Genomic DNA, 25,993 nt, shown 5'->3' with positions numbered 1-25,993 from the left:
CCCTCCGTCCCTCCTTCTTTTGACTCCGCCTCGTTTCTTTCAGCAGTCTTCAAGGTTGGAACCAAGAAAGAACCGAGCTCAATCCTTTTCAGAACCAGCTCCAAAAGAAAACGAACGTCGGGGAGGGTAATAAAAGAAAGGGAAGAAGCAAAACGTCGCGCCGGCCGGCGAGAAACCGATGGAGTATTGTAGAGTAAACGAGCAAGGGAAAGAGAGAGGTATCAAAGGAAATGGAAGCTAAAGCAAAAGGAGTGCGAGACCGTTGAAGAAAAGAGTCGAGAGAAGAACTGAAGTCGTGATGGAAGCAAAGCAAAGGAAGCGAGCGAGAAGGAAGAGAGAGCTTTTAACGACGACCAACAGTTCCAGATCGTTGGTACTGGGCCAGCTGGTCGAGCTCGGCCTCGAGAGACTTGATGGATCCGTGAGCTGACTCGAGATCTTTGTTGAGTCGATCTCGTTCGGCGATGAGCTGGGAAAGGCAAAGGGAAGACGGACGCGTCGGGTCAGGTTTCGTTAAATCCTCCACCTCTCGTTCCACACAACGCCTCGTTCTCCCTGTAAACCCTTCCCTCAAGACCAACAAGAACATCCCGCGAACTCACATGCTGCTCCCACTGCCTGAACCTGGCCTCCTCCATCTTGACCTGCTCCGTAAACCTCTTCCTCAGCATCTCCTCCTCCTCCTTGAACTTGGGGTTGTCCAACTTCTTAACTTTGGCCTCTCCGAACTTCCTGGTCTCCATCTGGCTCTGTCGATAGGCCTCGTAGTGGGTTTCCTCGGTGGTGGAGATGAGGTCGAGCATGTGTGTTCGGATGAGGAGCGATCGAAGTTTTCGGAAGTCGCAGTGCTCTTCGTTGTCGACTGGGAGGGACGAAGAAACGGTGTAGAGGAGAGAGAAGAAGGTCAGTGAAAAGAGACGAGCGGGACGTCTCGAAGGGGAGCTCTGCGAGGATTTCGTTGGTTCGACTACGCGTTCGAACGAGAGACGCGACGTCAAGACGAAAGAGAGGAGAGCGACGAACCTTCAGCAACTCCCCAGAGGTACTCCCGTCCCTTCACAGTCCTTCCATCGGCAGTCACGACGTCCAAGGTGGATCCGATGATGGAGAAGGGCATAGCGGCTGCGAGGGTCCTAGCGTGCTCAGCGGAAGCCTGGTCGTCGTCCTCGATGGGAGGCTGGTAGATTCGGATTCCTTGGGCGGCGACGACTTCTCTGATCTGTAGACGCGAGGACGAAGAGTGAAAGCCAGGTCAGTGGGCGTTCGAGAGGGAAGACGAGCTCAGAAGGAGAGGAAGGGCGACGAGAGGAAAGGGTCGTTGAAGGAGGTCGAATTGGGGCTTGAGAGAACGTGTTGAGACTAGAGAGAGGTCGAGAGACGAAACGTACCTTCTGCTTGAAAGTCTGAAGATCCTCGGGAGTGAGGGTATCGGCCTTCGCAACGACGGGGATGAGGTTGACTCTGGTGCCAAGTCGCTTCATGATCTCGATGTCGAGAGGCTTCAAGCTGGGTGGTTCCACAAGAAACAACCAGAAATATCGAGTCAGCACATCCTCCAACGTGACCTCAAGCGAGGGATCGAGCTGTAGCAGCATCAATGAATGGAGGGGGGCTGGAAAGAAAGAGGAAAGTCGACTCACGTGTGTCCCGTAGGTCGAACGAAGTACAAGCAAGCGTGAACCCTGAGATCGACCTTCTCCTCTCGCTGAGGCTGCTGCTCTTGTCGCATGTACATCTCGTGCTGATCGTCCACGAACTCGACGATGGGTCCCCAGCTGTAGAGGCGAGACAAAGGAACGAAGAGACGGAGAGGAAGGAACATTGTGAGCTTCGACGTTTCGGTTTCGTTGGACTTCACAAGGCCTAGAGAGAGCTAGAGCTCAGAGCCGTCGTACAGCTCGTCCCTTGGAGAGCTCCGGAGAGCTTTCAGGGAAAAGAAGAGCTGCAGGGTCGAGAAGGAAGAGCAGAAGAGAACGGACCTGTCTCGGTTGTTGACGTAGTCTCCGAATCCCGGCGTGTCGATGACGGTCAACTTGACCTTGAAGCTCTTCTCCTCGAGCTAATGGACCGAACCAGACCAACAAAGTAAGAGGCGGAAGAAAGTGAGCTCTGGAGCGACGGAGCGAGCAGGGAAGGGTTCGAGAGGAGGAGAGAAAGGGAGCACGGACCTCAGCCTTGATGATGTCGACTTCTGTCGTCTTGTCGAGCTGCTTTGCGAACCTAGCTCGGTAGTTCTTGGTTTGAGAGAGTTCGGTGGAAAAGAGGGTATTGATGAGAGTCGTCTTTCCGAGTCCAGATTCACCTGGAGGACGGAGGAGAGGTCGAAGAAGGGGAGGGGGAGGGGAAGGGGGAAGGAGGCGGAGGGAGGAGGCTCAGTTTTGAGCTTGTGCCAGCGAAGGGAGAGGGCTAGAGGGCTCAAAACTCCTCTTCGGTAGATAGAGAGAAGTTGACTGACCTACTACCATCAAGGTAAAGTGCTAGATAGGAAGGAAGGGAGGGGGAGAAGTCAGCTTGCGCCCTTCATCTCCAGCCAGCGGAAGCTCGCAAACACCTCTCGTCTCCCTCCTTCTGCCAACCAGATTTCCCGCTAGAAGAGAGATGCTGAAGACTCACAGCTCCTCGCTTGGCTACGATCTTGTGCCTCTGATTCGGCAGGCTAAAGTTCAGCGGGAAAGGCAAGAGAATGGGGAGGAGATGAGCTTCGTTCGCGTTCCTCCTTCATTCCCTCCGTCCTTCTTCTTCGAGAACGATGCTCACTTTGCGATACCGATTCCTCCTCCTGGTGTAGATTGTTGAGCAGCCGACATCCTGTTGATTCACGAACGAGAAAGGAAAGGAATGGAAAGAGGGAGGTTGAAGGAGTTGACGGTTTGAGGTCAAGAACATGCACTGAGGAGTTCGTTGAGCTCGGTCCTGATCAGTTTGCTTCCTTCATTTCCCTTATCTTCTTCGAATCCAAAGAAAGAACGCTTCCTCTCTCCTAACCACATCAACCTCTTCTTCCCTTCAGAAAGTCATGGCCGTCCAAACTACCATCTCCCCTATCGATCAGAAGCCAGCAGCGACCAGAGACATCCTCACAGAGCAGCAGGTCCGCCCATCTCTCTCTCTCCCTCCCGTCTTCTCCTCTACTTTAGAGCTCGTTGAATAGCCGCTCTCTTCAGACAGAAGATAGTGCTGACTCGACTCTTTTCTTCCTCACTTACTTCTTGTCTCGTTCTGTTAGCTGGACGAGGCTGTCGCTTTGAGCGTCGAAGAGCAGAAGAAGTGGAGGAAGGTGCCGTTGGATGACAAGATCAAGATCGTCAAGCAGTTCCTCGTAGGTCCTCTTCCTTGTACGCTTACCGCTCTGGATCGCTTGCCATCCTTCTCTGAGACTCAGAGACATACTTCTGCCTGAGCTGGGAGCTTCCTGCCTACTGTAGAGCGAGAGGATGAGCTCGAGAGAAGGAACGATGAGCTCACCTCGACGCTCAAGGTTTGGGATCCTCACGACTCTGTCGACGCCGTAGCTGAACTTTCCTCCTCACTTTCCTGCTCTAGGTCGAGTTCGAGAAGCTTCGAGAGCCTATCATTAAAGAGCTCACCCTCGAGATGGGACGGTTCGTCCTCTACTTTTCTTCTTTCTCTGCCCTTCTCTCGTGTTCCCCTCTCTCGATCTCCGTCCCTGACTCTTCCCCGTTCCTTACTCCAGGCCCATCAAGTACACCAGCGGTGAAGTCTCTGGTACCCTTTACCGAGCTACCCATCTCGTCGAGATCGCCAAGGAGGCCCTCGCTACGGTTCCCGTCAAGGATGTCGCTGGTGCGTTTCCACGACGCGTCCTTCTCTTCTCCAAATCCTGATTGGATCCTCTGCTCTTCTTTCCTTCCAGGCTTCACTCGATTCCACAAGAAGGAAGCTCTCGGTGTCGTTCTGGTCATCGCTCCCTGGAACTATCGTTCGTTTCAACAACGCGTCCTCCTCTCTTTCGAACCCGTTCGAACGCTTGCTGATCGAAGGCTTTACTTTCGCATCCTTTAAGCCTTCATGTGTATGATCAACTCCATCGTTCCTGCTCTTCTCGCTGGTAAGTTCCTCTCCCGCTTCATCCTCCATCCCATCAACTCACCGATCGCCTTACCCTCCTTAGGAAACACCGTCCTCGTCAAGCCCTCCCCTCAAACCCCTTCCTCTGCAACCCGTCTTCAACAAGCCTTCCTCGCCGCCGGTCTCCCTCCAGCAGCCTTCCAGGTCCTCACTCTCGATCAACCTACCACCCTCAAACTCGTCGCTTCTCCCTCCATCGCGTTCGTCGCGTTCACTGGGTCCGTGGCGGGAGGGAAGGGAGTCGATCAGGCTGCCGCTGGAGGGAAGAACTTTAAAGGCGTTGGGTTGGAGTTGGGAGGGAAGGATCCGGCGTATGTAAGGGAGGATGCGGATTTGAAGTATACGGTGGATCAGTTGGTCGATGGAGCGTTCTTTAATTCGGGACAGTCGTGAGTTTTGGGTCTTCGTTCGCTCGTCGCGGTTGACGCGTCTTCTTCCGTCTCCTTCCCTCAGTTGAAGGCGTTGGCTGACCGTTCCTTCCTTTTGACTCGCAGATGCTGTGGAATCGAGCGAATCTACGTCCACTCCTCCATCTACGACGAGTTCGTCGCCCAGTTCGTCGAGTTGACCAAGGTGTGTCTCTCCTCCCTTACCCACTCCCACCCTCTCCTGTCTCTCTCGATCCCTCTTCTCCTCACCACTGACGCGCTTTCACAACTCATATTCCCACCTTCTCTCTTCCTCTAAATCTACAGGCCTACATCCTCGGCAACCCTCTCTCCGTAACCACCACCCTAGGGCCCGTCATCTCCCTCGCCTCCGCCGCTCGAATTCGAGCCCAGGTCGCCTCGGCCGTCGCAGCAGGAGCCACGCCTCTCATCGACGAGTCCCTCTTCCCCGAAGCGAAGGAAGGAACGACTTACCTCGCACCTCAGGTGTTGGTGAACGTGGATCACTCGATGGAGGTGATGTCAGAGGAGACGTTTGGACCAGTAGTGGGGATTATGAAAGTGCGTGTGAAGGAGGGAGTAGGTTTGGGTGTTGGTGGGAGATCTGGCGTGAAATTGGGTGGAGCCAGAAGGAGGAAGGAAGAGAGGAGAACGCGTCGCTGATCGCTTTGCCTTTTTCGGTTGGACCCGTTCCAGGTCAAATCCGACGCCGAAGCTCTGAAACTTATGAACGACTCGGACTACGGACTTACCGCTTCGATCTGGACGAGTCCCGACGACGAGAAATCCATCGAGGCGTTCCATGCTTTGGCCGACGAGTTGGAGAGTGAGTTCGCTTCCCTCTTTTCTTCTCGTCGTTCGCACCTTGGACCAGAACGCTGATCAGTTCATTCTCCCCTTTCATCGCCTAGCCGGAACGGTCTTCCTCAACCGATGTGACGCTCTCGATCCTGCTCTCGCTTGGACGGGAGTCAAGGACTCGGGACGAGGAGTTTCGTTGAGCGAGTTTGGTGAGTTTTCTGCTCCTCTTCCTTTTTTTCCTTCCTTCGGCTTTCCTCGGTCGCCGACGAGTGCCGGAAGGAGTTAGGCAGAGGTCGATAAGACAGAAGGCTGACCATATCCTCCTGCTTCGCGTTCTTGCTCGTTCAGGGTTCGACCATGTCACTCGATTGAAGTCCGTTCACATGAAGACCAAGATCAACTAGATTCTCGACCATCTCACCGAAGTAGACTAGATACCCCACTTGATTTGGTTGGATACATGGCGTAGTTCGTAGAAAGGTGCAACGAGAGAAAAGGAAGCGAACGGAGGCACGACGCGTCGAACTCCAGCTTCGACGCGATGCCTTTTGAGCTCGTTTCCAGTTCAATCTGGCTCGAACGACCACGTTTTTCTTACGCCAAACTGCATGCATTGCCCTTCTCGACCCCTGGAAGCCATCTTCAACTTTTTTCATCCAACTTTTTTCCTTCTTATCAACTGCGTGAGGGAACTTGACTCCACACTGACCCTCCCTTCCCTTCCCACCAAACGCTCACCCTCCCTTCCCTCGCTTCGGCTTCTCCTTTCTTGGTTTCTTGGACCCTTCTACATCCCCAATCAAGTCGTCTCATCACCATGACTTCCACTCCCGCCCTCTCGAACACTGCTGCTCCCTCGCTCTTTACCGACACGGAACCCACCACTCCCACGGACGGAGGAGCAGCAGGAGAAGCTCAGCTCCCTTATGCGGAAGAGATGGACGATGCAAACGAGGTCCTCAAGGAAGAGGTGAGTCTGAGCTATCTTCTAGGGAGAAGGGGAGGGTGTCGATCTGGGTTTGGGGGCGAGGAGGAAGAAGGGCGGGAAGGGAGGAAGGGAAGGGACGCGATTTCGTTGAGCTTCACTCTACGCTCTCTTTCTTCTCTCTTTGTTTTCGAGAGATCGCTGACTTTTGTATGTTTTGTTGTGGCGCACCGTTGGTTTCGTTGTGGACCTAGCCTGTCAGCAAAGAAAGCCGACTTTCCCGACTCGAGTTCCTGCTGGAGCAGTCCTCAGTCTACTCAAAGGTCAGCTCGCCGTCCTTCCCTCGTTCCCTTCCCTTCCCTCCCTCCTTTGCCCCCAGCTCACCCTCTTTTCTTGATTTCTTTCTGGCCTGAGTAGATTCTCACGGAGAAGATGGAACGTCAACGAGAAGAAAAAGTCAAAGCGGAAGCTCGACTCGCCGTTCGAAAGTCCAACAAGGAAGCCAAAGAGCTCGAGCTCGCGGCTGGAGGAGGAGGAGAGTCCTCGGAAGTCAAGGTTTCGACAAGACGAGGAGACGCTGCTGCCGCCGCTACTGCTGGAGAAGGATCGTCGTCGACGGGGAGCAAGGCTACGAAGAAGACGGTGCCTCTTTTGACTAGGAATCAGCCGAAGAGGAAGGCGGATCATGTCGAGGAGGTGGAGGTGAGTTTCTCGACCGTTCCCTTCTTTCTTTCGCCCTCCCTCTTGTTTCCTTCCCTTTCTGAGTCTCGAAGGTTGGCGCTGACAGACCTCTTCGGTGTTCTTCGCCTTTATCCAGGAGGAGGAGACCTCAAAGAGGACGAAAGGAGCCGCTGCTACGACCGAGACGACGACCAAACAGACCATTGAGGTCGTTGCGGACGGAGAACAACCTTCCTTGATCACTGGAGCGACGATGCGAGACTACCAGCTTCAAGGGCTTCAGTGGATGGTTTCTCTGTGAGTTTTGATTCTCCACCTCCCGTCGATTTTGGAAGGAGCTATCGAGCTCGAAAGCTCGCCGTTTTCTTCCTCCCGCTCGAACGTGCCACGAGCTGACTTCGTTTTGTCTTTTGCGATTACCCGACAGCTACGAGAATGGGCTCAACGGTATCCTCGCCGACGAGATGGGGCTTGGGTAAGTGCATATATCCTCGTGGCCGTGAAGCTGGAGCGGAACTGACGCGTCTGTTTTCCTCCCTCGCTTCCTTCCGTGTTCGCAGAAAGGTGAGCATCTACTCATTCCTCTTCGTTACCCTCTCGCACTTGAAACTAATCACCCCTCCTTCTTTTTTTTTCCAGACTCTTCAAACCATTTCGTTCTTCGCTCACCTCAAGTCGAAGGGAGTCTGGGGACGTGAGTCTTCTTTTGCTTTCTTTCGCCTCCTCGAGCTTGGCCTGACCCTCTTTTCGCACCTCCCTTAGCGTTCATGGTCGTCTGCCCTCTCTCGGTCCTTCACAACTGGAGCTCTGAGTTCGAGAGATTCGCTCCTGGAGTACGTACCGAGCTCGTCGCGTCGTTGGCTCTTCTCAAGCTCTTCAACTCGAACTCACCGCGTCGTTCTCACCTTCTCAGATCCCTGTCCTTCAGTACCACGGAACGCCAATGGAACGACAAGAGATTCGACGAACTCGACTTACCAACCCTTCGGACGCAGACGGCGAACATGGAACGCTCGGACAAGGGACGAAGGTCAAGCTCGTCACGAAGAAGCAGAAGAGGGATGCGCTCAACCTCACGAAGGCTGTCCAGAACACCATGGAAACCTTCCCCATCGTCATTACTTCGTACGAGATCGCCATGAAGGACGCGCCTATGCTCAGAGGTCTCAAGTGGAAGTGAGTCTTCATCTCGCTCGTTTCGACCTCCTTCGACGCGTCGTCTCCGCTGACCTCTCGTTCCTTCTTTCTTCTCGTAGGTACATCATCGTCGACGAGGGCCACAGGCTTAAGGTTCGTCTTCGTCTCGTAATCTCGGCTTCACTCGACGTGCCTTGGTCTTCCCTGCTGACCTCGTTTCCTTTTTTTCTGTATCGCAGAACATGGATTGCAAGTGAGTGCCACGATCGATTCCACATCGTCAATGACTGAACTGACCCTTGCTCTCGATTCTCAGATTGATCCGAGAGCTCAAGAGCTACTCTTCCGCCAACCGATTGATCTTGACTGGAACTCCTCTCCACGTTCGTCCCTCTCACATCAGCTCCTCTCCAAGATACCTCGACTAACTCGTCCTCTTCCTTACTTTCACAGAACAACCTCTCGGAACTCTGGTCTCTTCTCAACTTCATTCTGCCCGATGTGAGTCGTCGTCGTTCAGTCGCGTCTTGCTTCCCTTCTCTCGAACCGACCGCTGATCCCCTCTCGTCTTTCTTTCCAGATCTTCGACGGTGAGCTTACGTTGCCACCAGTTTCTCTGTCTATCATGCACTGACCTTTGATGCTCGTTTCTCTCTTCTCGATCAGATCTCGAGTCGTTCCAGCAGTGGTGGGTTCCCTCCTCTTCCCGACGCGTCGTCGCTGTTGCTGCCTTCTCCTAGCTTACCAAGACTTTATTTGCCTTCGTCTCACAGGTTTGATCTCGACACCAGCATCAAGGCCGATCCAGGAGCAGCTACGGCTCTCCTCTCCTCGGGAGAGTCGTCAGGAATCGTCGCCCGTCTCCACGCCATTCTCAAACCCTTCCTCCTTCGACGACTCAAGGTCGACGTCGAAAAGTCTCTCCCTCCGAAGAAGGAGTACCTCCTCCACGCTCCCATCACCGTTGCTCAGAAGGAACTCTACGAGAACGTCGTCAACAGGACTCTCCGAAACTACCTCATCGAGAAGAAGATCGGAGGAGGAGTCGACGGACTGGACGCGGCCGAAGCCGACGAGCAGGCTGCTACACCGACTGTCGAGGAACCTGAGGTCGTCGCTGTCGAGCAGGGAGTTGGGAGGCTTGCGTTGAGGAAGAGGGAGAGGAAGAACTACGCCGTCGAGGAGAACGACGACAAGTACTTCGACAAGCTCGAGGACGACTACCTCAACCAGGACGCTCAAAGCTCGCTCGACGCTTCGTTCCAAGCTGGTAGGGATTTCAAGGACAAGGCTGCTCGTAAGGCTGTCAACAACATGCACCTTCAAAACGTCGTCATGCAGCTTCGAAAGGTCCGTCTCTCGTCTTCTTTCGTTCCGAGGTTCGTTTCGATCGACGTGCGCTCACTCACTTTTCTCCTTCTTATCCTCAGGTCGCCTCCCACCCCTTCCTTTTCGACTGGCCTATCGACCCTCTCACAGGAACTGAAATCATCAACATGGACCTCGTCAACGCGTCGGGAAAGATGCTTCTCCTCAACCGACTCCTCGACGAGCTCTTCCGAACTGGTCACAAGGTTCGTTCAGTTCATTCTCGCCTTCTCAATCGAAGGTTACTCTTCCTCTACAACTGTCTCTTTGTCTCTTCGTCCGCTGACACGTTTCTTCCCCTCTTGTTCTTCTCTCTCAGGTCCTCCTCTTCTCCCAGTTCACCTCCATGCTCGACATCATCGAAGATTGGGCGACCGAGTACAAGAAGATTAAGATCTGCCGAATCGACGGAAGTACTCCCCAGGATCGTGTCAGTACAACGGCACGAGGCGCTTCTCCCTCTTTCGACCTCGTCCTGACTCTCAACCCCTTTCCCGTTCTTGCTCTTTCTCTCTTCGCAGCGACGACTTCAAATGGCCGAGTTCAACTCTGGAGGAGAGGAGGACGGAGTCTGCAGATTGTTCCTGCTCAGTACTCGAGCTGGAGGACTCGTGAGTCTCGTTTCTGCTTCGTTCTTGTTCGTTCATTCGACGCGTCTCGACGATTTGACTAAATCGCCTTCCTTCGTTTCATTAGGGAATCAACCTCGTCGCTGCCGATACCGTCATCTTCTTCGATTCGGATTGGAACCCTCAGGCCGATCTTCAGGCCATGGACCGAGCTCATCGAATCGGACAGACGAGACCCGTTCTTGTTTTCCGACTGGTCACCGCTTGTGAGTCCTTCCCTTCTCTTCAAACCTTCTCGAGATAGGCTCGTGCTGACGTCTTCTTCTTCTGCGAATAGACACCATCGAGGATAAGATCCTTCAACGAGCTGGAGCGAAGAGAAAGCTGGAGGCTTTGGTCATCGCCGACGGTTCGTCTTCTCTCTCGACTCGACGCGACGTTGTCCCTAACGTCTCACTGACTTCCCTGGTTCCTTACTTTTCTCTCACCAGGCAAGTTCAAAGGAGACGGAGCCAAGGAGAAGAAGCTCAGTGCGCTCGAGGAAGCCGCCAACCTCCTTCGACTTGAGGGAGAAAAGATCATGCTCGTCGATTCAGGGTTCGTCTCGAGTCTTTTCGTCCTTGTTCTCATCTTCAAGGTGGACCTTGCTGACCCTTCTTTTCTCTTCGGTCTTCCTTTCTTTCTCACAGCGACAAGATCATCAGGTTCGTCTCGTCTCTCGTCTCGCCTCGCCTCGTCTTCCTCGTTCCAACGATCTGACCTTCCCTTTCTTTCTTCCTTCACACAGCGACGAAGACCTCGAAACCCTCCTCGACCGATCTCCCGCCGCGTTCGCTCGAAACACTGGCTGGAAATCCTCCGAGAAGGACGAGACGGCGGCTTCCTCGTCAAAGAACGCGGGCACAACGTTCACCGTGTTCGAGAATGCTCGCGACGACGTCAACGACGGTCTTGCTAGGATGAAGCAGTAGGGGGTTTGGTGTCAGCTTTTTCTTGCTTCTTCTGGGTTTCGGGATAGGATAGGTGGGCGAGGACGACGTGTCGAGTCGATGTCTTTCTCTTTGGTTTCTATCCTTTTTAGGTCCTTCTGTTTCTCTCTTTGTCTCTCGTTCTTAATACTCTCTTTCCACTCTCTTACATGCGACACCTTTACGACCATAATACGCGTTTGAACGAGAAAGATCCCCTTCACGACGAGCTCGACTTCGAAGCTTGAAGCTTGAAGCTCGAAGCTCGACCGCCCGAGCCTCCTTCCTTCTCTCGACGTCCATCCTCTCACTTTCTCAGTCATGGTACGTTGCCCTCTCTGTTTCCTTTCTCAGCAGCTCGATACTGACCCTCTGTTGCTCTCGTTTCTACAGTCCAAGCATCACCCCGGTGAGTCTAGCAAACGAGATCCAAAGAGGTTCGCTCCTTCCCTTCCTTCGCTTCGAAGCTGACATCCTCCCTCCCTTCTCTTCTTGTGTATGTTTCGTAGATCTTATCATGTGCCGTCGGCAACCGGGTATCGGTACGTATGCATTCCAACCCATCTGCACTTCAACCCTGAGAACGAGAAGGAAGAAGAACGAAAGCTTACCTCGCCCTCCACCACCACCCCTCCTTCCTTCTCTCTCTCTCCCCTTGTTTCCCCCGCAACAGCCATCGGTCGATTGTGCGAGAAGTGCGATGGAAAGTGCCCCATCTGTGATTCGTGAGCCCTCAAACTCTCCTTCTTTCACCTGCAGACGGAGGCGTGAGCTCGGTCGCTGATAGAACCCTTCCTTCCCTCTGTTCAGCTACGTTCGTCCAGCAACTCTCGTTCGAACCTGCGACGATTGCAATTTTGGAACCTACGGTGGGAGGTGTATCATCTGTGGATCCCCAGGTGAGTTTGGTTGCTTGTGAAGGGTGGTGGAGAAGGAAGGACGGGGAGAGAGAGAGACAGAGCTCGCTTCTCCTTCCCTTCCCTCGAGGACGACGCTGCAACGAAGTTGACTTCTTTTCGTCCTTGTTTTGCTCGTATACAGGTATCTCGGATGCATACTACTGTACGGAGTGTACTCGTCTAGAGAAGGATCGGGATGGGTGCCCTAAGATTGTTAATCTGGGAGCTTCGAGGACGGATCTCTTCTATGAACGGAAGTGAGTTCTCTTTCTTGCTTTCTTGGCTCGAGTGGGCTTCTCTAGGAGGCCGGGATGGATGTATCAGCAGGGTAGAGGGTGCCAGATCCATCTTGGAGGAGGTGATGGCTCTATCGAGCTTGTACGAGCTCTCTTCGTTTGAGAATCGAAGCTGACCTTTCGCCCTTCCTTCCTTTCCTTCCTCCTCCTCGTTTTCCTTCTCGTAGGAAACTCGGGTAAGCACCTCTAACGCTCGCCTGAACACTCTCTCCCAGCCGTGGCTGACGTTGCCTTCTTCATTTGTGCGTTCTTCAGGTTCAAAAAGGGTTGAACACCTCGTCACGTCCTCCTTCCCTCCCCTCGTTCTCTCCTCTTCGCCGGATGCCGACTTCTCGAGGACGACTCTCTCAGGAGGAGGATCCTCGCCTCACACTTATACCCTTAAACCAAAATGCTCGGCTCGATGTAGGATATTTGATGGATGTTCCGTTTCTAAATCACGTCGTGTTGCGTAGATCCTGCAGAGTGAGCCAGAGAGATTTCGGATCCAGCCGCCCTGGTATATGGAGCCCTCTGGTACGCTTCAGTAACTGTTCAATCTAAATCGGTTCGAGCTGGGGGTGAAGCAGGAATAGGAGGAAAACAAGGCACGTCCAAGAAGTCGACCCCCTCCCGTTTCTAGTCTTTCCTGCCCATGAAAATCCTCCGAGTGAGCCAGACTTCTGAAACTGCTCGTCTCTAGACGGCTCTGGGCTGAAATACCAGCTTTCCTCATCTCCTCATATGTCTCCCCGGCTGATATCGGCGCACAGCCAGATCGAAAGGATGAGCTCGACTCGGAGCCAATCCCCTCCTGACCTTCAAACCGCCATCTCTTCCCTTCATTCCTGTTCAGAGATGGCTCAACCTCCTCCCTCCAGCTCGCAACATCCCAATACGCATCAGAACAGTAGTTCAGGAGGTCCTTCTCAGTCGCTCAGCCTCTATCAGGAGCCGGATCCCGCTGGTCCCCCAGAGCGGCAGGCTCGAAGTCGAAAGGAGCGGCCTTGTGATTCTTGTGAGTGGAAGCAGCTCTTTAATCATGTACGAGTGTGGAGATGGGGAAGAGCTAGGATACTGGGGAATCTGGGAGGTACAGGAGGGAACGGGGAGGAAGGAGTGAGCTTGGGAGGGGGGAGGGAAGGAAGGAAGGGAAGGTCAACCGTCGTCGAGCTCAAGCTTTTCACTTCCTCCCCTTCCCATCGAGAACCTTCTTTCAACTCATCTCAGCGAGGGCGTACTCTGATAATTGAGAGTAGGGAGGAACGAGTGCTCGGGGAGGGAGGTCGAACGAAGGTTTCTCCGGGGCCTTCCTTTGAGCTTTCGTCTTCCCTTCCTCCTCGACCCGTCCTTCTGTCTCTCCTTCCCTCTGTTCCTTTTCTCTTCGGCCTCTGCTTTTTCTCAGCTTGTACAAAGAGTTCCTCGTCAGCTCTGGGATATATACAAGCCGAGACAAGCTCAGGTCGGAGCTGCCTTTCATCTCAATCAAACCAATCAATCGATCTCGACCCCCCTTCCCTCCTCTGCCTTGCTGACTTCTCTTTTCTTTACCTTGCCCTGAACAGGTCGAACCGCCAAGCGACGATGCTTTCAAACTATCGGAGAACCCTGCGTCGCCTGCCGAGCCATGAATCAACTCTGCACCTTTCTCGAGCCGCCCAACAAGAGGAAGAGGAGGGAAGGGGAAGCTCCGCCGCCGAAGCAGCCCAAATCTAGCAGTAAACTCAAACAGCCCAAGGTCGAATATCAACAGCAGCAGCTCCCAATTCCTCCTCAGCAGCAGCAGCATCATCAGGAGAGGGAGGAGGACACGCCGATGAACGGAGTAGCTGGACCTGGCCCGAGGACGATGGCTCTGGATCATCTGAAGAACTCATTCGGAGCTGTAGTTGGAGGTGGGAGTGTGTCGAGTAACGAGACGAAGAGTCCTGGGTCGATATCTCTGCTCAACAGGGTGAGTCTTTCGTCCGGCGTCGGCTCCTACCCGCTCGCGTCCGTCGAACTCGACCCACGCTTCTCTCGAACGCGAAGCTGACTGAGACTCGCTTTCTTCCGCTTCCTGCTTTTTCCAGACATCGTCTTCGGATGGAGGAGTCGATCTTCAACAGCAGCAACGTCAACGAGGAGCGAGTTCGTTGGGAATGGGTCCTTTGACGACGATTTTACACCGAGTTCGAGTCGGACCTTTCTACGACGACAGCGAGCGGTCGACGGCTCGAGGCGTTGAGGACGATGACGAGAACAGTGGAGGTCTGGGAGGGCATGGGCAGCAGAGGAGCTTTGCAGATTCGGATCATGTGAGTAGTCTTGCAAGGACAAGAAAAGGAAGGCGACAGTTCAAACTGAGCGTTCTTTCCTCTCTTCCCTCCCCTTCCAGGAATCCTCCTCCGAAGACAACGACCTTTCCAATCCAACTCTCGATTCCTCTCGTCAAGATCTCTCCGAACCTCACTTCTCCTCCTCCTCAGCAGCCGAGGATCCCTCCCTCCTTTCCAATCGCGTTCGAGAGGTCGCTGGAGGATCGTCGAATCGAGTCTTCTTCGTCCAGACGCCGAGTTTGGTATATGGGAAGATGGGAGAGAATGCGAGGCCGAGAGCTGGCTTGGAGAGAGCTCTGCAGTTGCTGGGTGGTGGATCTGGGAATGGTGCGGGTGGGGACTGGCCTCAACAGCTCTTGACGATGTGAGTTCAGAGGGACGACGCGTCTTTTTCTCTTTCTGTTCCCTCTTCTTTTTGCGCTTCCGAAGTCGTCTCCGTTGACCATATTCAGAAGAAGGGAACATCGCTGATCTTGATCCGTGCTTGTTTCTTCGTCGCAGGTTCTTCGAAAACACCCTTCCCGCTCTTCCAATCCTCAACCTCAATCGACTTCGACACCTCCTCGATACGGAACCTCCTACGTCTCTCAACTACCCTTCGACCGTTCTCACTGGTATTCTCGCTCATACGGTCATGTATCGTCCGTGAGTTCTATCGCTGTCTCTTCTGCCTGGACGTCTTCTTTCGAGCTGACCTCCTCCTTCGAACCTCGTCGCTCAGATCTCTCCGACACCTTCACTCATCCATTTGGCCTGAGGTCTACGGGACTCTCACCAGCGAGTTTCTTCAGCCGAGACTTCAGACGCTCCAACTGACGGTGCTCGATTTATCGTCTCGCCCGGACAAAAATCCTGGTGGGAACGGAATCGTCAGTCTCGTCTCCCGCTCCTCCTTCTCCTTTTCTACGCTTCGAATCCCGAGGCTGATCGTTCCCTTCCATCCAACAGGCTCTCGCTCGAGCTATCGGAGCCGCTCAACTTCTTGGACTTCACCTGGATTGCTCTCACTGGAATCTTCCCAAGTGGGAGAGGAGTCTGCGGAAGAGACTCTGGTGGACACTCGTGGTCCTCGACAAATGGTTCGGTCCCTTCTCTACCTCTACGCTTCCGACGACGACGTCATCTAACATCTTCCTCTCGTCGCTCTTCCAGGATCTCGCTCTACCAAGGACGTCCCTGTCACATCCACGCCGAGGACTGGGACGTTCCTATTCTCTCCATCGAGGACTTCGACCCCTCCATCGGACCACCTCCCTCCAGCACTACTCCCACCTCAACTCCCGTCTCCCATCAGCTCGCTCTCCAACAGTCTCCCACCGCCTCCCAGCATACCAACAACTCCTCCTCCTCTCGCTACCAACCCCTCACCCAAGACGCGATCGACTCGGCATCCTCCTTCATCGCTCTCACCGAGCTCTCGATGATCCTCGAGGCCATTCTTCAAGAGTTCTTCACCGTCAAGGCTCAGAACGCAGCGGGAGTGGGAGGTGCGAGGAGAGCTGGTTGGAAGGCGGGGAGGACGACGAGGCTGAGGTTGATCGAGAGCTTCGGAGCAGATCTGGATAGGTTCGAGAGAGGGTTGAAGGATTCGTTGAGGATGAGCGTGATGCAGGGGAAGGCCGTTGCGACGGGAATCAGTGAGCCTCTCTTTCTCTCTTTAGACGCGTCGGTTTTCTCGTCGTCTGACCCGTTCTCGCCCTCTTATTTTCTTCTGCTTGCTCAGAGTCGATGCAACTCTCGTACCTCGGAATCACGATCGTCCTCGGACGACTCACGCTAGAACTGTTTGACCCGGAGGATCAGAGCGGGCTGAGGGAGGTCAAGGCCGCCATCGATTCGAGTCTCGACATCGTCTCGTCTGTGGTTCGGTTCGTCGAGGCCTTGAGTCCTTTGGATCTTTCCGACGCGTTCTGGTTCAGCTGTGAGTTCTATCATCGGCTCTCTTCTTTCCTCTGACTCTGTGTGGACTTTTCGCTGATCACCGTTCTACTTCCCCTTCTTCCTTCTTTCAGACACGCCCTACCACCTCTCCAACACCCTCTCCCTCCTCATTCGATCCCTCCTCGCTTCGAAACGAGTCTCAACCTACTCTCCTTCCGGAACTCCTTGCCCTCTCCTCGTCCGATCAGCAAGTCTCCTTCGACAATACCTCACCGTCCTCATCTCCCTCCAACGAGCGCCAACGTCCTGGGAGGTCTCCGAACGAGCTCTAGCGAAGGCTCTCACGCTCTGCCCGAGCGTTGCGAAGCTGGTGCCTGAAGTTGGGACGATGTGGAAGGAGTTGAGCGGGTTGATCTGGGACGGAATGAGGAAGAGCTCGACGGCGGAGATCTTGCTGGCTGTGGTTCCCGGAGCTTCGACCGCGAGCGGGGCTTCTGGAGGAGGAGGAGCAGGAGGAGGAAGGTCGGGAGGAGCGAATGGAGGTGCTGGTTCACGTCCGTCGGAAATGGAATCGAGACCTTCGAGTCATCAGAGAAACGGAGCCCAAACGCGTGAGCATTGAGTCTTCCCTTTAGCGCCCTCCGTCCCTCCGTCCTTACTGATCCTTTCCCCTTTATAAAATTCTCTTCACAGATCAACCCTCTCCGGTCTCCAGCTCGTCTGCGAATCAACGCCAACACCCTCTCAACGTCTACCTCAACCCTTCTCCCAACCACACCAACCAGCACCTCTCCCCACCTCAACCCTACGGCCACTCCCCTTCCTCCTCGACTGCTTCACCCTCCGGAGCGTTCCCTATCCCCAACATGTACCACAACCCTCATCCCTCGTCTCAACCTCAGCAACACTCCGGTCTTCCTTCCTCCTCCTCTTCGCAACCCTTCCCTCTCCCCTTCGCCCTCTCTCAAAGCAACGTCCCTTCCCAACTCCAACACCCTCTTCAGAACTTTCAACACCACCAGCCTAATCAGCCAAACCTGCAGTATCTTCAACATCACCAGCAGCAGCTTCAACCGCCAGCACAAGGCGCGCTCGAGTTCAGTTACGAGACCGTCGTCAACGAGGAAGATCTGTGGGCGGGACTGGGCAACACTGAGGGGTATTCTTGGATGGGGCTGGGATTCGACGGAGATGTTGCAGGCGGAGGGCTGGGAGGAGGAGCAGGAGGGGCTGGCGGTGGTGGAGATGCCAGGTTTTGATCGAGTTGGACGAAAGAAAACGACGACGCGACTTTCGATTGTTGTGTTTCCTTCTCTCTCCTCTTCTCTTTCCTTTTGGGTCCTACGATGACGGCAGCACAATGTTCAAGTAGATTTCAATAGTAATGAACTGAAACGAACAAAGGACGAACGAAAAACATGAGTCTGATCTAAAGCTTCGACCCCCTCCCCTTCTCCCCGAAATGCTCATCCACAAGGTTCGCCACGTTCTCCGCCATCCCATACGAGGACTGATATCCCGCAGGTCCGATCCCGTAGGCGTGAACGACGGAGATCGACCTCTTGCCTCCCTCGATTTGGAAGTCGCCCTGTCGTTCGAGACGAGGTCCTCCTTTACGAGAAGGGCGAAGACCAACGTTGTGCTTCAGGACGGGAATTTTCTCCCAGCCTTGGCCTAGAAGACAAGGAAAGAGAAGGAAGAAGAAGAAGGGGAAAAATGAGCTGGGGGGCGAAGGAAGGGGCGAAAGAGAGAGGGGAAGAGACGCAGACGAACCGTGGCTCAGTTCGGGGCAGATCTTGTAGGCACGTTTGAGGATCTTCTCGGTTCGATCGGGATGAACGGAGAGATCCCAGGATCCGACTTCTTGGCAGCCTCCGAGAACGCAGTTTCCATCGGGTCGAGGGATGATATCTGCGAGGAAAGAGAGCGAAGAAAGGGAGGAGGGACGACGCGTCAGGTTCTGTCTTCAACCCCTCGAGCTCCGAGAGAGTACTGGGCGGTAGGAAAGGAGTGAAGACGAGTTTTAATTACTCACAGCAAGATCCATCGGTGTATCCTTTGGAACGAGAAAAGGGGCAGAGTCAGAAAACGAGACGTCGAGCGACGCGACGAAGCTCGAAGAAAAAAAAAACGAAGAAAGCTCACCTCCAACTCCCATGTCGGTCCTAACATGAGGAGCACGAACGAGGCAAACTTGACCCCTAAGTACATCAAACCACAAACCCACAAAACGGATCAGCTTCTTCTCTCCTCCTCTTCCCGCTCTCCCTCTCGTCCCTCCTCCAAACTCACCGAATAGGCTCCACCAGCTCATCCATACACCCACCCAGGCTCTTCGCTCCCAACCCCGTCGCGTTCACCACGCACTCGACCTGCACACCTCCCGTCGCCAGTCCTGCCGCCTGCTCGAGAGACTCGACCTTTTGGCGAACGAAGGTGACTTTGCCGTGAGGAGCTTTGGAGTTGAGGAGGAGGTTTTGAAGGTAGGGGAGGTAGAGAGGTGGTGCGAGGGAGAGAATGGTCATAGAGACTCCGGAGGCGATGCCGCTGAAGGGGAGAAAACGAAAGGAAGAAGGAAGAGAGGGACGCGTCGGTTTCGGTTTGGAAGCAGACGCGGAGGGATGCTGGGAGGGAGTGCTTACTCTGGGAGCTCGGATTTGGGGATGGGTTTGAACTGGATAAAAATCAAAAACCGGTCAGTCGAGTTCCGTGGTTTGCGAGACGGGGAGAAGAAAGACGTTGGACGTTCGAACTCACGTCGTCGACGAGATCCTTGTACCAGCACTTATCGATTTCCTCCGCGGCATCGTACAAGTAGTATCGTTTCGAAGGGAGCTGCATGACCATTCCCGTAGGGATGAGAGACTTGAGCTTCCTGCTGCAAGAAAGGAAAGAAAAAAGGAAGCGAGGGTGAGCTCGAGTTTCGTCGGAGGGAGGGCCGAACTTGGAAAGGAAGGAAGAAGGGAAGAGGAGAGGGCTGGACGGACTACGTGACGGTCTCCCAGCCGTTGGTACGAGGGTTGTCCCAGAACTGAACGTAGGGGAGTAGAGGGAGGAGAGGGAATGAGACGGGAAGAGACAGGAGGGGAGGAGATGAGATAAGATCGTTTCAGTGCATCCTTCACGTTTCGAGGACGGATGTTTGATGAGAGCTGAGACGAGTGCAAAGTCTGAAGACTCACAGAATGCCAGTTCGCTCCCTACGATCAAGAATAAACGGACCGAAAAAGAGAGATTGGGAGAGGGTGAGCTCGTGCTTCGACTCGTTCGGCTAACCAGCCTGAGAGGAAGGGGGGTGAGACGAAGAAACGAAAACTTACAGCCCAAGGACTCGCACTAAGAGAAGCAAGAGCGAGGAGTCAGAACGAGTCATGAGAGATTGCTGCAACGAAGTCACGGCAGCGGGTCGAAGTGGACGAGGTCGGGAAACGAAACCTCACAATCCTTGAGAATCCAGATCCGTTACGTGGTCTCTAGCGACGATGGTAACGTCGTAGCCTCGCTGAGAGAGTACGAGAGCCGATGTGAGTCCGATGACTCCAGATCCGAGGACTAAGAGGACGAGAAAAGAAGGGCAGAAAGGAAGGAAGAAAGAGTGAGGTCGACTCGGACGACGAGAGCGTTGGGCTGAAAGCGCTCGAGCCTGCAGCAAGAGATCGTTTTGCGGGAACGTGAAGATCAGAGAGAGTAGACTAACCGACTACGTGTTTGGGCATGCTTGCAGAGAAAGAGGTGGAGATGTGGTTAGAGGGAAGGGAGCAGAGCTGGCTGCCGGCCAACGACGAGTCAGAGAAGGGTTTGGGTGGCCGCGCTCAAGCTAGCCGAAACGAACGGCATGGAGATATAAATCGCGTTGTTTTTCTGGAGATCAAGATCAGGAAGATGTCAAGGTAGATTTTGGTCCCAGAGATCTGTAGGAAAATCTGCGAGTTGAATCGCTCCGAAGCTCCCGACTCTTCGCTCTCTCTCTCCTTGTCCATTTCGACGAGCTCTCCTCTTCCTTCCCTCCGACTGTCAACACCTCCCGAACAGAGCTAGCAAAGAACATCTTACTTTTCTCGTGCGTAACCATCTCAAGATGAGCATCTAGGCTTTGAGTGCTTGTTGACAATATAATTTTCTCTCTTCTGTCCACCCCTAGAAGACCAACTTGGACTGGACGACCCGCCCCCCTTCGAAGGTCACCTCCGTCGTTCCTTCCCTCTTCTCTTCAACAAGCTCGAGAGTGAGCATCCAGCACCAGATTTCTCTGATCTTTCACACAGCTGATATCGATCTTCTCCTTCTTCCTTCTAGCCATGTCTTCGACTTCTTCTCCTCGTGCTACCCGAGCTCGAGCGAGTTCTACTTCGTCCGACCAGAACCCTCCCCAACCCTCGTCCTCCTCCTCCTCCTCCTCGGCTTCCTCTCCTCATCCAACCTCCCGCCCTCGCAAGAAATCCAAACCTCGTCACTCCTGGGGATACGCAGCAGCTCAACCTACGGGGAACATCGCTTCCAGGAAACAGTCCCTCGAAGGGGACGAGGCGGAGGACGAGCACGATGTCAAGGTCCAGGAGGTTGGGTCGAGCGGAATCGAGCTTGACGAGGAGCTCTCTGCCGTCGATCCTTCTGAGGGTTCTCTTCCAGAGACGAGCGACGAACGACCCAGGAGGATCAGAGCTCCACCGAAACGATACCTCGACGAAGTCACGTCCTCAACCGGTTCTCCCATCAAGCTCAACAACCCCTCCTCCTCCTCCTCCTCCTCCTCCTCCACGTCCTCCGTCGCCCCTTCAAACTCCCCTCCAACTCATCGAGCAACCTCCCCAAGACGATCAACTCAACCGCTTCCAGCCTTTTCCACTCCTACCTCCTCTCCAGTCAAACCATCCGCCTTTCGAACAGCTCGTTCACCGGTCAAGCAAGCTTCAACCTCCTCGTCCCCTCCTCCTCCTCCCTCCGTCGTCCGAGCCTCCCCTCGGAAACGATCTGCTTCCAACTCCTCTCCCGCCAAACCAACCTCTCTCTCTTCCTCAAACTCACCACGGAAGAAACCTTTCCTCCAACCTCCTTCGGCCTCCGTCTCCAAATCACCTTCCCTCTCGCCAGCCCCCTCGGATTCCTCCCTCTCCTCAGCCTCAACAGCCACCGTCTCTCGCGACTCCTCCCCATCCTCTTCCTCATCTCTCTCTCCACCACCTTCCCTTCCCGACGACGACGACGACGAAGAAGAAGATCGCACGATCATCCTGGCTCCATCGACTCCCACGCCCGTCCGCTCATCAGGTCGGAAACCACCCAAGGATCGTTCGGATCCGACCCAAATCCCTCTCCCACCCTCCCCAGCCAAACCCAAACCCGTCCGAAAACCACGCGCTCCTCCCTCTCCCTCTCCTTCTACCACCTCCGCTTCCTCCTCAGCCGTCGCCGTCAAAAAGAAGCCCAAACGCAGACCCAGATCCTCGCTCACGAAGAAGAAGAAGAACAAGAAACGCGCCGCCTCCCCAGAAGAGGAAGAAGATCCCGATCCCTGGCGGGTCCGAGTCTCTCTTCTGGGTTCGGGCATCATCAAGATCCTGGGAGTGATCATCGAGGAGGAAGAGCCGGAGGATAAGAACAGTACGAGCGGAGGGAGCAGTGGGAGCGGGAGCGGAGGAACGACGTGGTATGCGAGTTCGGCTTGGAGTAGCGGGGGCGGTATCTGGGAGGATGTGCGGGAGGAGGAGGAGGAAGAGGAGGAAGGAGACGGGGACGGGGGAGCGTCGAGTGTGGGTGGGTTGGAGGAAGGGATGGAGTTGTTGGAGATGGAGATGGAAAGGGGGATGGGTGCTGGGGAGGGAGAGGGAGTGGTCGATGCTCAGGAGAAGAAGGAGGACGAGGAGAAGAAGCGGCCAGTGCTGGGGGAACAGGGATCAAGCTCGAGTTGAAGTGGCGGAAACGGTGAGAGGGAAGGGGAGAGGAGACTTGACGTTGGTTGTTGATGGGCTGAGGAAAGTTTGGAATAGTACGATAACGACCTTAACGATACGACTAGCTGGGCTCGTCTTTTACTTTTGAATTGGGTTTCGAGTGCGAGAGACGGTCGAGCGAGGAAAAGTGACGAGACCGACGAGGCCTTCTCCTTCCCTTCCCTCTTCGCCCTCCTTTCGCTGCTTCGTCTCATAATCACTGAGCCCGCAAATTTGAACAAAGAGCTCACTTCCAACTCGCATGATCGAGAAGGCCCGCGTCTTTCCTCTCTCGAGGCCGCAGAACGAAAGCGTCGCGAAAGGGGGTATCTTTAATCGAAACACGAAACATAAGAAGGGGAGGGATAGAGGAAGGAGAAGAGAAGGAGGACGCATGGAGTAGACTAGCACTCGCAAAGGGAAACCTAGAAGAACGATCACCGACGAGAAAAGAAGAAGCAAAACAAAGATCGTCCCTCGAACTCAACCTGATCCTCCTCCCCCTCGTACACCTTCTTCGACACACCAAAAGTTACAAAGGATGTGGGAGTCTCTGGCCATGATTTATCGACCTCCAGCGGCTTGGGGCTGGTTCCAGCTGAGGAGGGACATGTCACCGAGTCGTCTGAGCAAAAAAAAAAAAGAGGAGGGGAAGGATGAAGCGTCAGCACGAGTCGACGGGACGAGAGGGCGGGATAAAGAGGGAGGCAGAGGATGTGCGTAGAGCGAAGGGATGGGGCGAGACGAGGAAAGAAGAAGGAAGGAGGACGACGCGTCGAGAGGAAAGAAGAACGAACCTGGGCTTGACGAGATGTCGAGCAGTTCCGAGGAGACCAAGGATGACGAACAAGGCAGCAGCTCCGATGTAACTCCATCCGAGGAAGGGCTGATGAATGACCAGAACCAGCAGAAGAAAAGTCAGTTGAGCCGTTTCCGAGCGAGGACGGACAGAGGAGAGGAAGAAGAAGACGCGACGTACGTTCTTTCCTCCGATCCACGAGACGGTCGAGAAGACCATCGACTTGGTTCCCGAGAACTGCTTGACGGGGTAGTCTACAAACGATGAAGACGAGAAGAAGGAGAGAGGATCAGCTTTCGCAGTCGTCTCGACGTCCTTCCCTCCCGCTGCTTCCTCCCTCCCTCTTCGAACTTCCACCGAAACTGAACAAAGACTCACTCATGTAAACAGCGATCCTATATCTTCCCTGAGCCATAGTCTCCACGTCGTTCCTGTAGAACAGCTTCCTGAACGTAGGAAGTCCAGCGGTCCTCATCCAAACCTGGAAGTGCTCGTCCGCGGCGAGGTCAGGGAACTCGGTGTAGCCGTCAGGGTACTTGGCGGCCCAGTTGGGAGGAGGGCTGACGTCCGAAGGGCTGTCGTATCCAGCGGTCTTGTACTTCTTGTGCTCGTTCGGCCAGGTGATTCCGACGTCGGTGAAGTTGTAGGTTTGGGAGTCGGCGCCAGCTGAGTTCGTGAGAAGAGAAAGCCATCAGTCAGCGAGAGATATGGCGACGAAAGAAGGAGTGGCTAAGAACCGCAGGAGAGACTCACTGGCAGTGTTGAGCAGAATGGGTTGCGAGTAGGAGTCTGAAGGAGGAACGAGGCGAAGGAAGGAAGAAACAATCTGGTGAGCTCGACAGTCTCGACGGAAGCCCTCGAAGAAGAGCGAGACTCACCGTTGAAAACACTGTTGGCGATCAATCCACAAGGGTAGTAAGGCTTTCCCTCGGGACTGCTGGTAACAGGCTTGCAGTCTCCTCCATCGAGCGAGGATCTGGAAGAGGCGGCCGGAGGAGAGCAGAAGGTGAGCTTCGGTTTCGAGCAGTGCGAGGCTAAAGAGGTCATTGAACGAACGCTGAGACGAAATCCCCGTGAAGCTGGTTGGCGTCGACGGACTTGACGTATCGTCGATGGTTCTGGTAGCTGTGAAATGGTGAAGAACGAACAACGAGAGGAAGGCCGTCAGCTCGAAGCCGGGACGCGTTCGGAGGAGGGAGGGAAGGACGGGGGCTAAGACGAACTAGTTTGTGAGTTTGTAGTAGAGGAAGACCGACTTGGCTGTTGTCCGTATCATAGTGAGTTATAGTTAGACCTCAAATCACAAAGAAAGAGAGACTGAGGGCAAGAGCAAAGAAGCCAAACTGACCAAGATCGTAGGGAACGCTAAACTCGACAGTGCAGACCTTCTGTCTATCGAAGGCAGCGGTAGTATCCTCAGCATAAGACCATTGAGGGGTAGCGATGGAAGCTCCACTGTTTCCAGAGTTGAGAGAGTCTGGAGAGGAAAGGGAGATTCAATCAGCTTTGGTTCGAGTTCGAGAGGAGGAAGGAGGGGAGGGGAGAGAGGGGAAGGCTGAGAAGGAGCGAAGACGAGGCTACTCACAGCTGAACTTGCTGGAGGGCATGTCCGACATGGTGGTAGACTGGCTGTCACACTCTGTGTAATCTAATGTGAATTGGGTGACCTGAAAGAAGGGAGATGAGAAGGAGTGAGCAAAGGAAGGAAGGGAAAGGAGAGCTTGTTGAGCTCGGTGATGGAACGGACCTTGTTCGATCCCCAAATCAAGAGTCCTCCTATGGGAGCAAACACGATGGCGATGATGAAGAGGGTAGGGAGGACAGTTCTCGGGGTGAGGATAGGTTGCCATGCTTTGAGTCGTTGTTGCTTGAAGGCAGTGTCTGGATGAGAAGGAAGGAAGGAGAGGAGGTTGCGCGAGGAGAGGAAGCGAGAGGAGGGACTGTCAGCGAAAAGTCCTCCTTCTACAGGACTTCCAGAAGCAAGATGCTTCTCCGTAAAGTAGGCGAAGCCGTCTCGGAGTAGAGAATCCGCTGAAACCTCAAGAAGAAAGGAGACAGGAAGGTGAAACTCACTCGCAGGTCGTTTATCTCCCTTGCCTTTGGCGAGGGCTGACTCCTCCGTTCCGTTGGCAGCAGCATCCGTCTTCTTCTTCCGAGAGAACAGACCCATATTGAGAGAGTTTGGAGGAAGGTGAAGCGAGAGAGAGAAAAAAAGGGAAGGAAGGAGGGGACGAGGGGGAGAGGGATGGCGGTTTGAGGAAGGGAAAGGAGAGGTCTTGGTGAGGAAGCTGAAGAGAGAGAAGTTCAAGGAGGCCGTTCAAGAACACGTAAGCCCAAGCGACAATTTTCTCACCTCTCGATTCTTGTCTGAATAGAGAGATCGTGTTCGACGGAAGCGAGATCTGCTAGAGATTTTGACTAAAATCGTAAAGGAAGGAATCTCCGCTGCCTCGAAGTCGCCGACGTGACCGCGTCGCCTCCGCTTTCTCCCTCTCTTTCTTTCAGTATACACCTCGACTTTCGAGAATGTCGATGAATCAATTATAACGTCCCTTGAGCTAAGCTACCAGATCCACTGTCAGCTCCGCTGCCGATGAATCGAAGTGCGAAAGAATCCCCGTCGCGTCAAGCGGTTACAACAAGGTTTTCGAGGCCGGCGCCAGATTTTCCAGCCTCTCAAGACTCCAGATATGCTGCGGTGAGCGTTACGGAGCCACTCGTGAGTTTCCATCCGACGGCAAGACAGAGTAGAGCAGCCGAGGGCGGAAATCGTGCACGTCGAAGTTCGACACGTCGGACACGTTTGCTCACTTCTTCTTCTCTGTTGATATATCTCGCGTAAGGCTCACAACTATCTGAAAGGTGTGAGAAGAGGTAAAAAGGTCGTCCAGATTTTCGCCGCTAAGGCAAGCAGCTTCTCCTCTTCTCCTCGAGTCGAAGAACGCTCCCAAACGAACTTTCACC

The 25,993-nt window shown here is 54.3% G+C and overlaps 8 protein-coding genes across 8 annotated transcripts; 5 read left to right on the top strand and 3 right to left on the bottom strand.

Moving 5' to 3' along the window:
* Positions 1 to 343: 343 nt before the first annotated feature.
* Positions 344 to 2,922, bottom strand: CDC12 (septin CDC12; the record flags this gene model as incomplete). The annotated part of the gene is made up of 10 exons (XM_076637755.1): positions 2,758 to 2,922; positions 2,614 to 2,656; positions 2,456 to 2,477; positions 2,169 to 2,302; positions 1,980 to 2,059; positions 1,641 to 1,775; positions 1,389 to 1,506; positions 1,024 to 1,219; positions 603 to 862; positions 344 to 469 (listed from the first exon to the last, which is right to left on the bottom strand). Exons 1-10 carry the CDS (start codon positions 2,805 to 2,807, stop codon positions 344 to 346), a joined length of 1,164 nt encoding a protein of 387 aa, XP_076494948.1. The 5' UTR covers positions 2,808 to 2,922.
* BDY24DRAFT_394841 (aldehyde dehydrogenase family protein) lies at positions 2,923 to 5,758 on the top strand. Its single transcript, XM_076641231.1, has 12 exons — positions 2,923 to 3,091; positions 3,227 to 3,319; positions 3,544 to 3,602; positions 3,695 to 3,804; positions 3,875 to 3,940; positions 4,025 to 4,069; positions 4,133 to 4,478; positions 4,584 to 4,662; positions 4,785 to 5,039; positions 5,175 to 5,304; positions 5,390 to 5,488; positions 5,628 to 5,758. The coding sequence occupies exons 1-12, from the start codon at positions 3,017 to 3,019 to the stop codon at positions 5,681 to 5,683; spliced, it is 1,413 nt and encodes a 470-aa protein (XP_076494947.1). The 5' UTR covers positions 2,923 to 3,016; the 3' UTR covers positions 5,684 to 5,758.
* Positions 5,759 to 6,003: 245 nt separating this feature from the next.
* Positions 6,004 to 11,119, top strand: BDY24DRAFT_353297 (SNF2 family N-terminal domain-containing protein). Its single transcript, XM_076637754.1, has 24 exons — positions 6,004 to 6,249; positions 6,459 to 6,527; positions 6,622 to 6,906; positions 7,022 to 7,182; positions 7,313 to 7,360; positions 7,446 to 7,449; positions 7,525 to 7,579; positions 7,648 to 7,718; positions 7,799 to 8,061; positions 8,142 to 8,175; positions 8,262 to 8,275; positions 8,339 to 8,405; positions 8,476 to 8,523; positions 8,603 to 8,612; positions 8,689 to 8,710; positions 8,796 to 9,372; positions 9,453 to 9,596; positions 9,710 to 9,820; positions 9,912 to 10,001; positions 10,087 to 10,225; positions 10,297 to 10,368; positions 10,451 to 10,556; positions 10,649 to 10,663; positions 10,747 to 11,119. The coding sequence occupies exons 1-24, from the start codon at positions 6,097 to 6,099 to the stop codon at positions 10,928 to 10,930; spliced, it is 2,742 nt and encodes a 913-aa protein (XP_076494946.1). The 5' UTR covers positions 6,004 to 6,096; the 3' UTR covers positions 10,931 to 11,119.
* Positions 11,120 to 11,226: 107 nt separating this feature from the next.
* On the top strand, positions 11,227 to 12,559 carry RDS3 (U2 snRNP complex subunit RDS3). The gene is made up of 8 exons (XM_076641230.1): positions 11,227 to 11,251; positions 11,321 to 11,336; positions 11,437 to 11,469; positions 11,601 to 11,652; positions 11,738 to 11,826; positions 11,969 to 12,083; positions 12,290 to 12,298; positions 12,378 to 12,559. Exons 1-8 carry the CDS (start codon positions 11,249 to 11,251, stop codon positions 12,391 to 12,393), a joined length of 333 nt encoding a protein of 110 aa, XP_076494945.1. The 5' UTR covers positions 11,227 to 11,248; the 3' UTR covers positions 12,394 to 12,559.
* A 3,758-nt stretch (positions 12,560 to 16,317) lies between these two features.
* BDY24DRAFT_394829 (uncharacterized protein) lies at positions 16,318 to 17,669 on the top strand. Its single transcript, XM_076641229.1, has 2 exons — positions 16,318 to 16,911; positions 16,994 to 17,669. Exons 1-2 carry the CDS (start codon positions 16,689 to 16,691, stop codon positions 17,557 to 17,559), a joined length of 789 nt encoding a protein of 262 aa, XP_076494944.1. The 5' UTR covers positions 16,318 to 16,688; the 3' UTR covers positions 17,560 to 17,669.
* On the bottom strand, positions 17,657 to 20,044 carry BDY24DRAFT_394819 (FAD-dependent oxidoreductase). Its single transcript, XM_076641228.1, has 12 exons — positions 19,998 to 20,044; positions 19,741 to 19,852; positions 19,621 to 19,636; positions 19,483 to 19,500; positions 19,288 to 19,331; positions 19,058 to 19,178; positions 18,943 to 18,974; positions 18,593 to 18,847; positions 18,446 to 18,501; positions 18,336 to 18,356; positions 18,074 to 18,211; positions 17,657 to 17,974 (listed from the first exon to the last, which is right to left on the bottom strand). The coding sequence occupies exons 1-12, from the start codon at positions 20,014 to 20,016 to the stop codon at positions 17,730 to 17,732; spliced, it is 1,077 nt and encodes a 358-aa protein (XP_076494943.1). The 5' UTR covers positions 20,017 to 20,044; the 3' UTR covers positions 17,657 to 17,729.
* Positions 20,045 to 20,404: 360 nt separating this feature from the next.
* Positions 20,405 to 22,438, top strand: BDY24DRAFT_121211 (uncharacterized protein). The gene is made up of 2 exons (XM_076635941.1): positions 20,405 to 20,525; positions 20,597 to 22,438. The coding sequence occupies exon 2, from the start codon at positions 20,599 to 20,601 to the stop codon at positions 22,207 to 22,209; it is 1,611 nt and encodes a 536-aa protein (XP_076494942.1). The 5' UTR covers positions 20,405 to 20,525; positions 20,597 to 20,598; the 3' UTR covers positions 22,210 to 22,438.
* Positions 22,439 to 22,710: 272 nt separating this feature from the next.
* Positions 22,711 to 25,309, bottom strand: BDY24DRAFT_121199 (CDC50/LEM3 family protein). Its single transcript, XM_076635940.1, has 12 exons — positions 25,103 to 25,309; positions 24,777 to 24,910; positions 24,615 to 24,696; positions 24,378 to 24,506; positions 24,253 to 24,289; positions 24,086 to 24,154; positions 23,908 to 24,005; positions 23,783 to 23,818; positions 23,408 to 23,695; positions 23,210 to 23,283; positions 23,028 to 23,116; positions 22,711 to 22,855 (listed from the first exon to the last, which is right to left on the bottom strand). Exons 1-12 carry the CDS (start codon positions 25,197 to 25,199, stop codon positions 22,795 to 22,797), a joined length of 1,194 nt encoding a protein of 397 aa, XP_076494941.1. The 5' UTR covers positions 25,200 to 25,309; the 3' UTR covers positions 22,711 to 22,794.
* Between the last annotated feature and the right edge of the window lie 684 nt (positions 25,310 to 25,993).

Source organism: Mrakia frigida (genome assembly GCF_051309035.1).
Source record: "Mrakia frigida strain ATCC 22029 unplaced genomic scaffold BDY24scaffold_23, whole genome shotgun sequence".
In the NCBI taxonomy this organism is placed as follows: domain Eukaryota; kingdom Fungi; phylum Basidiomycota; class Tremellomycetes; order Cystofilobasidiales; family Mrakiaceae; genus Mrakia; species Mrakia frigida.
Note: the sequence above shows the minus strand (reverse complement) of the source record. Positions and strands in the feature narration are given on the sequence as shown.

Bases quoted from the DNA above. Each gene is read 5' to 3' on its own strand.
- BDY24DRAFT_394841 (XM_076641231.1), top strand. From the start codon at position 3,017: ATGGCCGTCCAAACTACCATCTCCCCTATCGATCAGAAGCCAGCAGCG. The intron at 3,941-4,024 runs GTTCGTTTCAAC...GCATCCTTTAAG, and splicing joins CATCGCTCCCTGGAACTATC to CCTTCATGTGTATGATCAAC. The intron at 4,663-4,784 runs GTGTGTCTCTCC...CTAAATCTACAG, and splicing joins AGTTCGTCGAGTTGACCAAG to GCCTACATCCTCGGCAACCC.
- BDY24DRAFT_394819 (XM_076641228.1), bottom strand. The intron at 19,179-19,287 runs GTCCGTCCAGCC...CCTTTCTTGCAG, and splicing joins GGCTGGGAGACCGTCACGTA to CAGGAAGCTCAAGTCTCTCA. The intron at 18,357-18,445 runs GTGAGCTTTCTT...CTCGTTCCAAAG, and splicing joins GACCGACATGGGAGTTGGAG to GATACACCGATGGATCTTGC.
- BDY24DRAFT_394829 (XM_076641229.1), top strand. From the start codon at position 16,689: ATGTGGAAGGAGTTGAGCGGGTTGATCTGGGACGGAATGAGGAAGAGC. The intron at 16,912-16,993 runs GTGAGCATTGAG...TTCTCTTCACAG, and splicing joins GAGAAACGGAGCCCAAACGC to ATCAACCCTCTCCGGTCTCC.
- BDY24DRAFT_121199 (XM_076635940.1), bottom strand. From the start codon at position 25,199: ATGGGTCTGTTCTCTCGGAAGAAGAAGACGGATGCTGCTGCCAACGGA. The intron at 24,911-25,102 runs GTGAGTTTCACC...CTTCTCATCCAG, and splicing joins GGGAGATAAACGACCTGCGA to ACACTGCCTTCAAGCAACAA. The intron at 24,697-24,776 runs GTCCGTTCCATC...CCCTTCTTTCAG, and splicing joins TGATTTGGGGATCGAACAAG to GTCACCCAATTCACATTAGA.
- BDY24DRAFT_353297 (XM_076637754.1), top strand. From the start codon at position 6,097: ATGACTTCCACTCCCGCCCTCTCGAACACTGCTGCTCCCTCGCTCTTT. The intron at 6,907-7,021 runs GTGAGTTTCTCG...GCCTTTATCCAG, and splicing joins ATCATGTCGAGGAGGTGGAG to GAGGAGGAGACCTCAAAGAG. The intron at 10,226-10,296 runs GTGAGTCCTTCC...TTCTGCGAATAG, and splicing joins TTTCCGACTGGTCACCGCTT to ACACCATCGAGGATAAGATC.
- RDS3 (XM_076641230.1), top strand. The intron at 11,470-11,600 runs GTACGTATGCAT...CCCCCGCAACAG, and splicing joins CCGTCGGCAACCGGGTATCG to CCATCGGTCGATTGTGCGAG. The intron at 11,827-11,968 runs GTGAGTTTGGTT...GCTCGTATACAG, and splicing joins TATCATCTGTGGATCCCCAG to GTATCTCGGATGCATACTAC.
- BDY24DRAFT_121211 (XM_076635941.1), top strand. From the start codon at position 20,599: ATGTCTTCGACTTCTTCTCCTCGTGCTACCCGAGCTCGAGCGAGTTCT.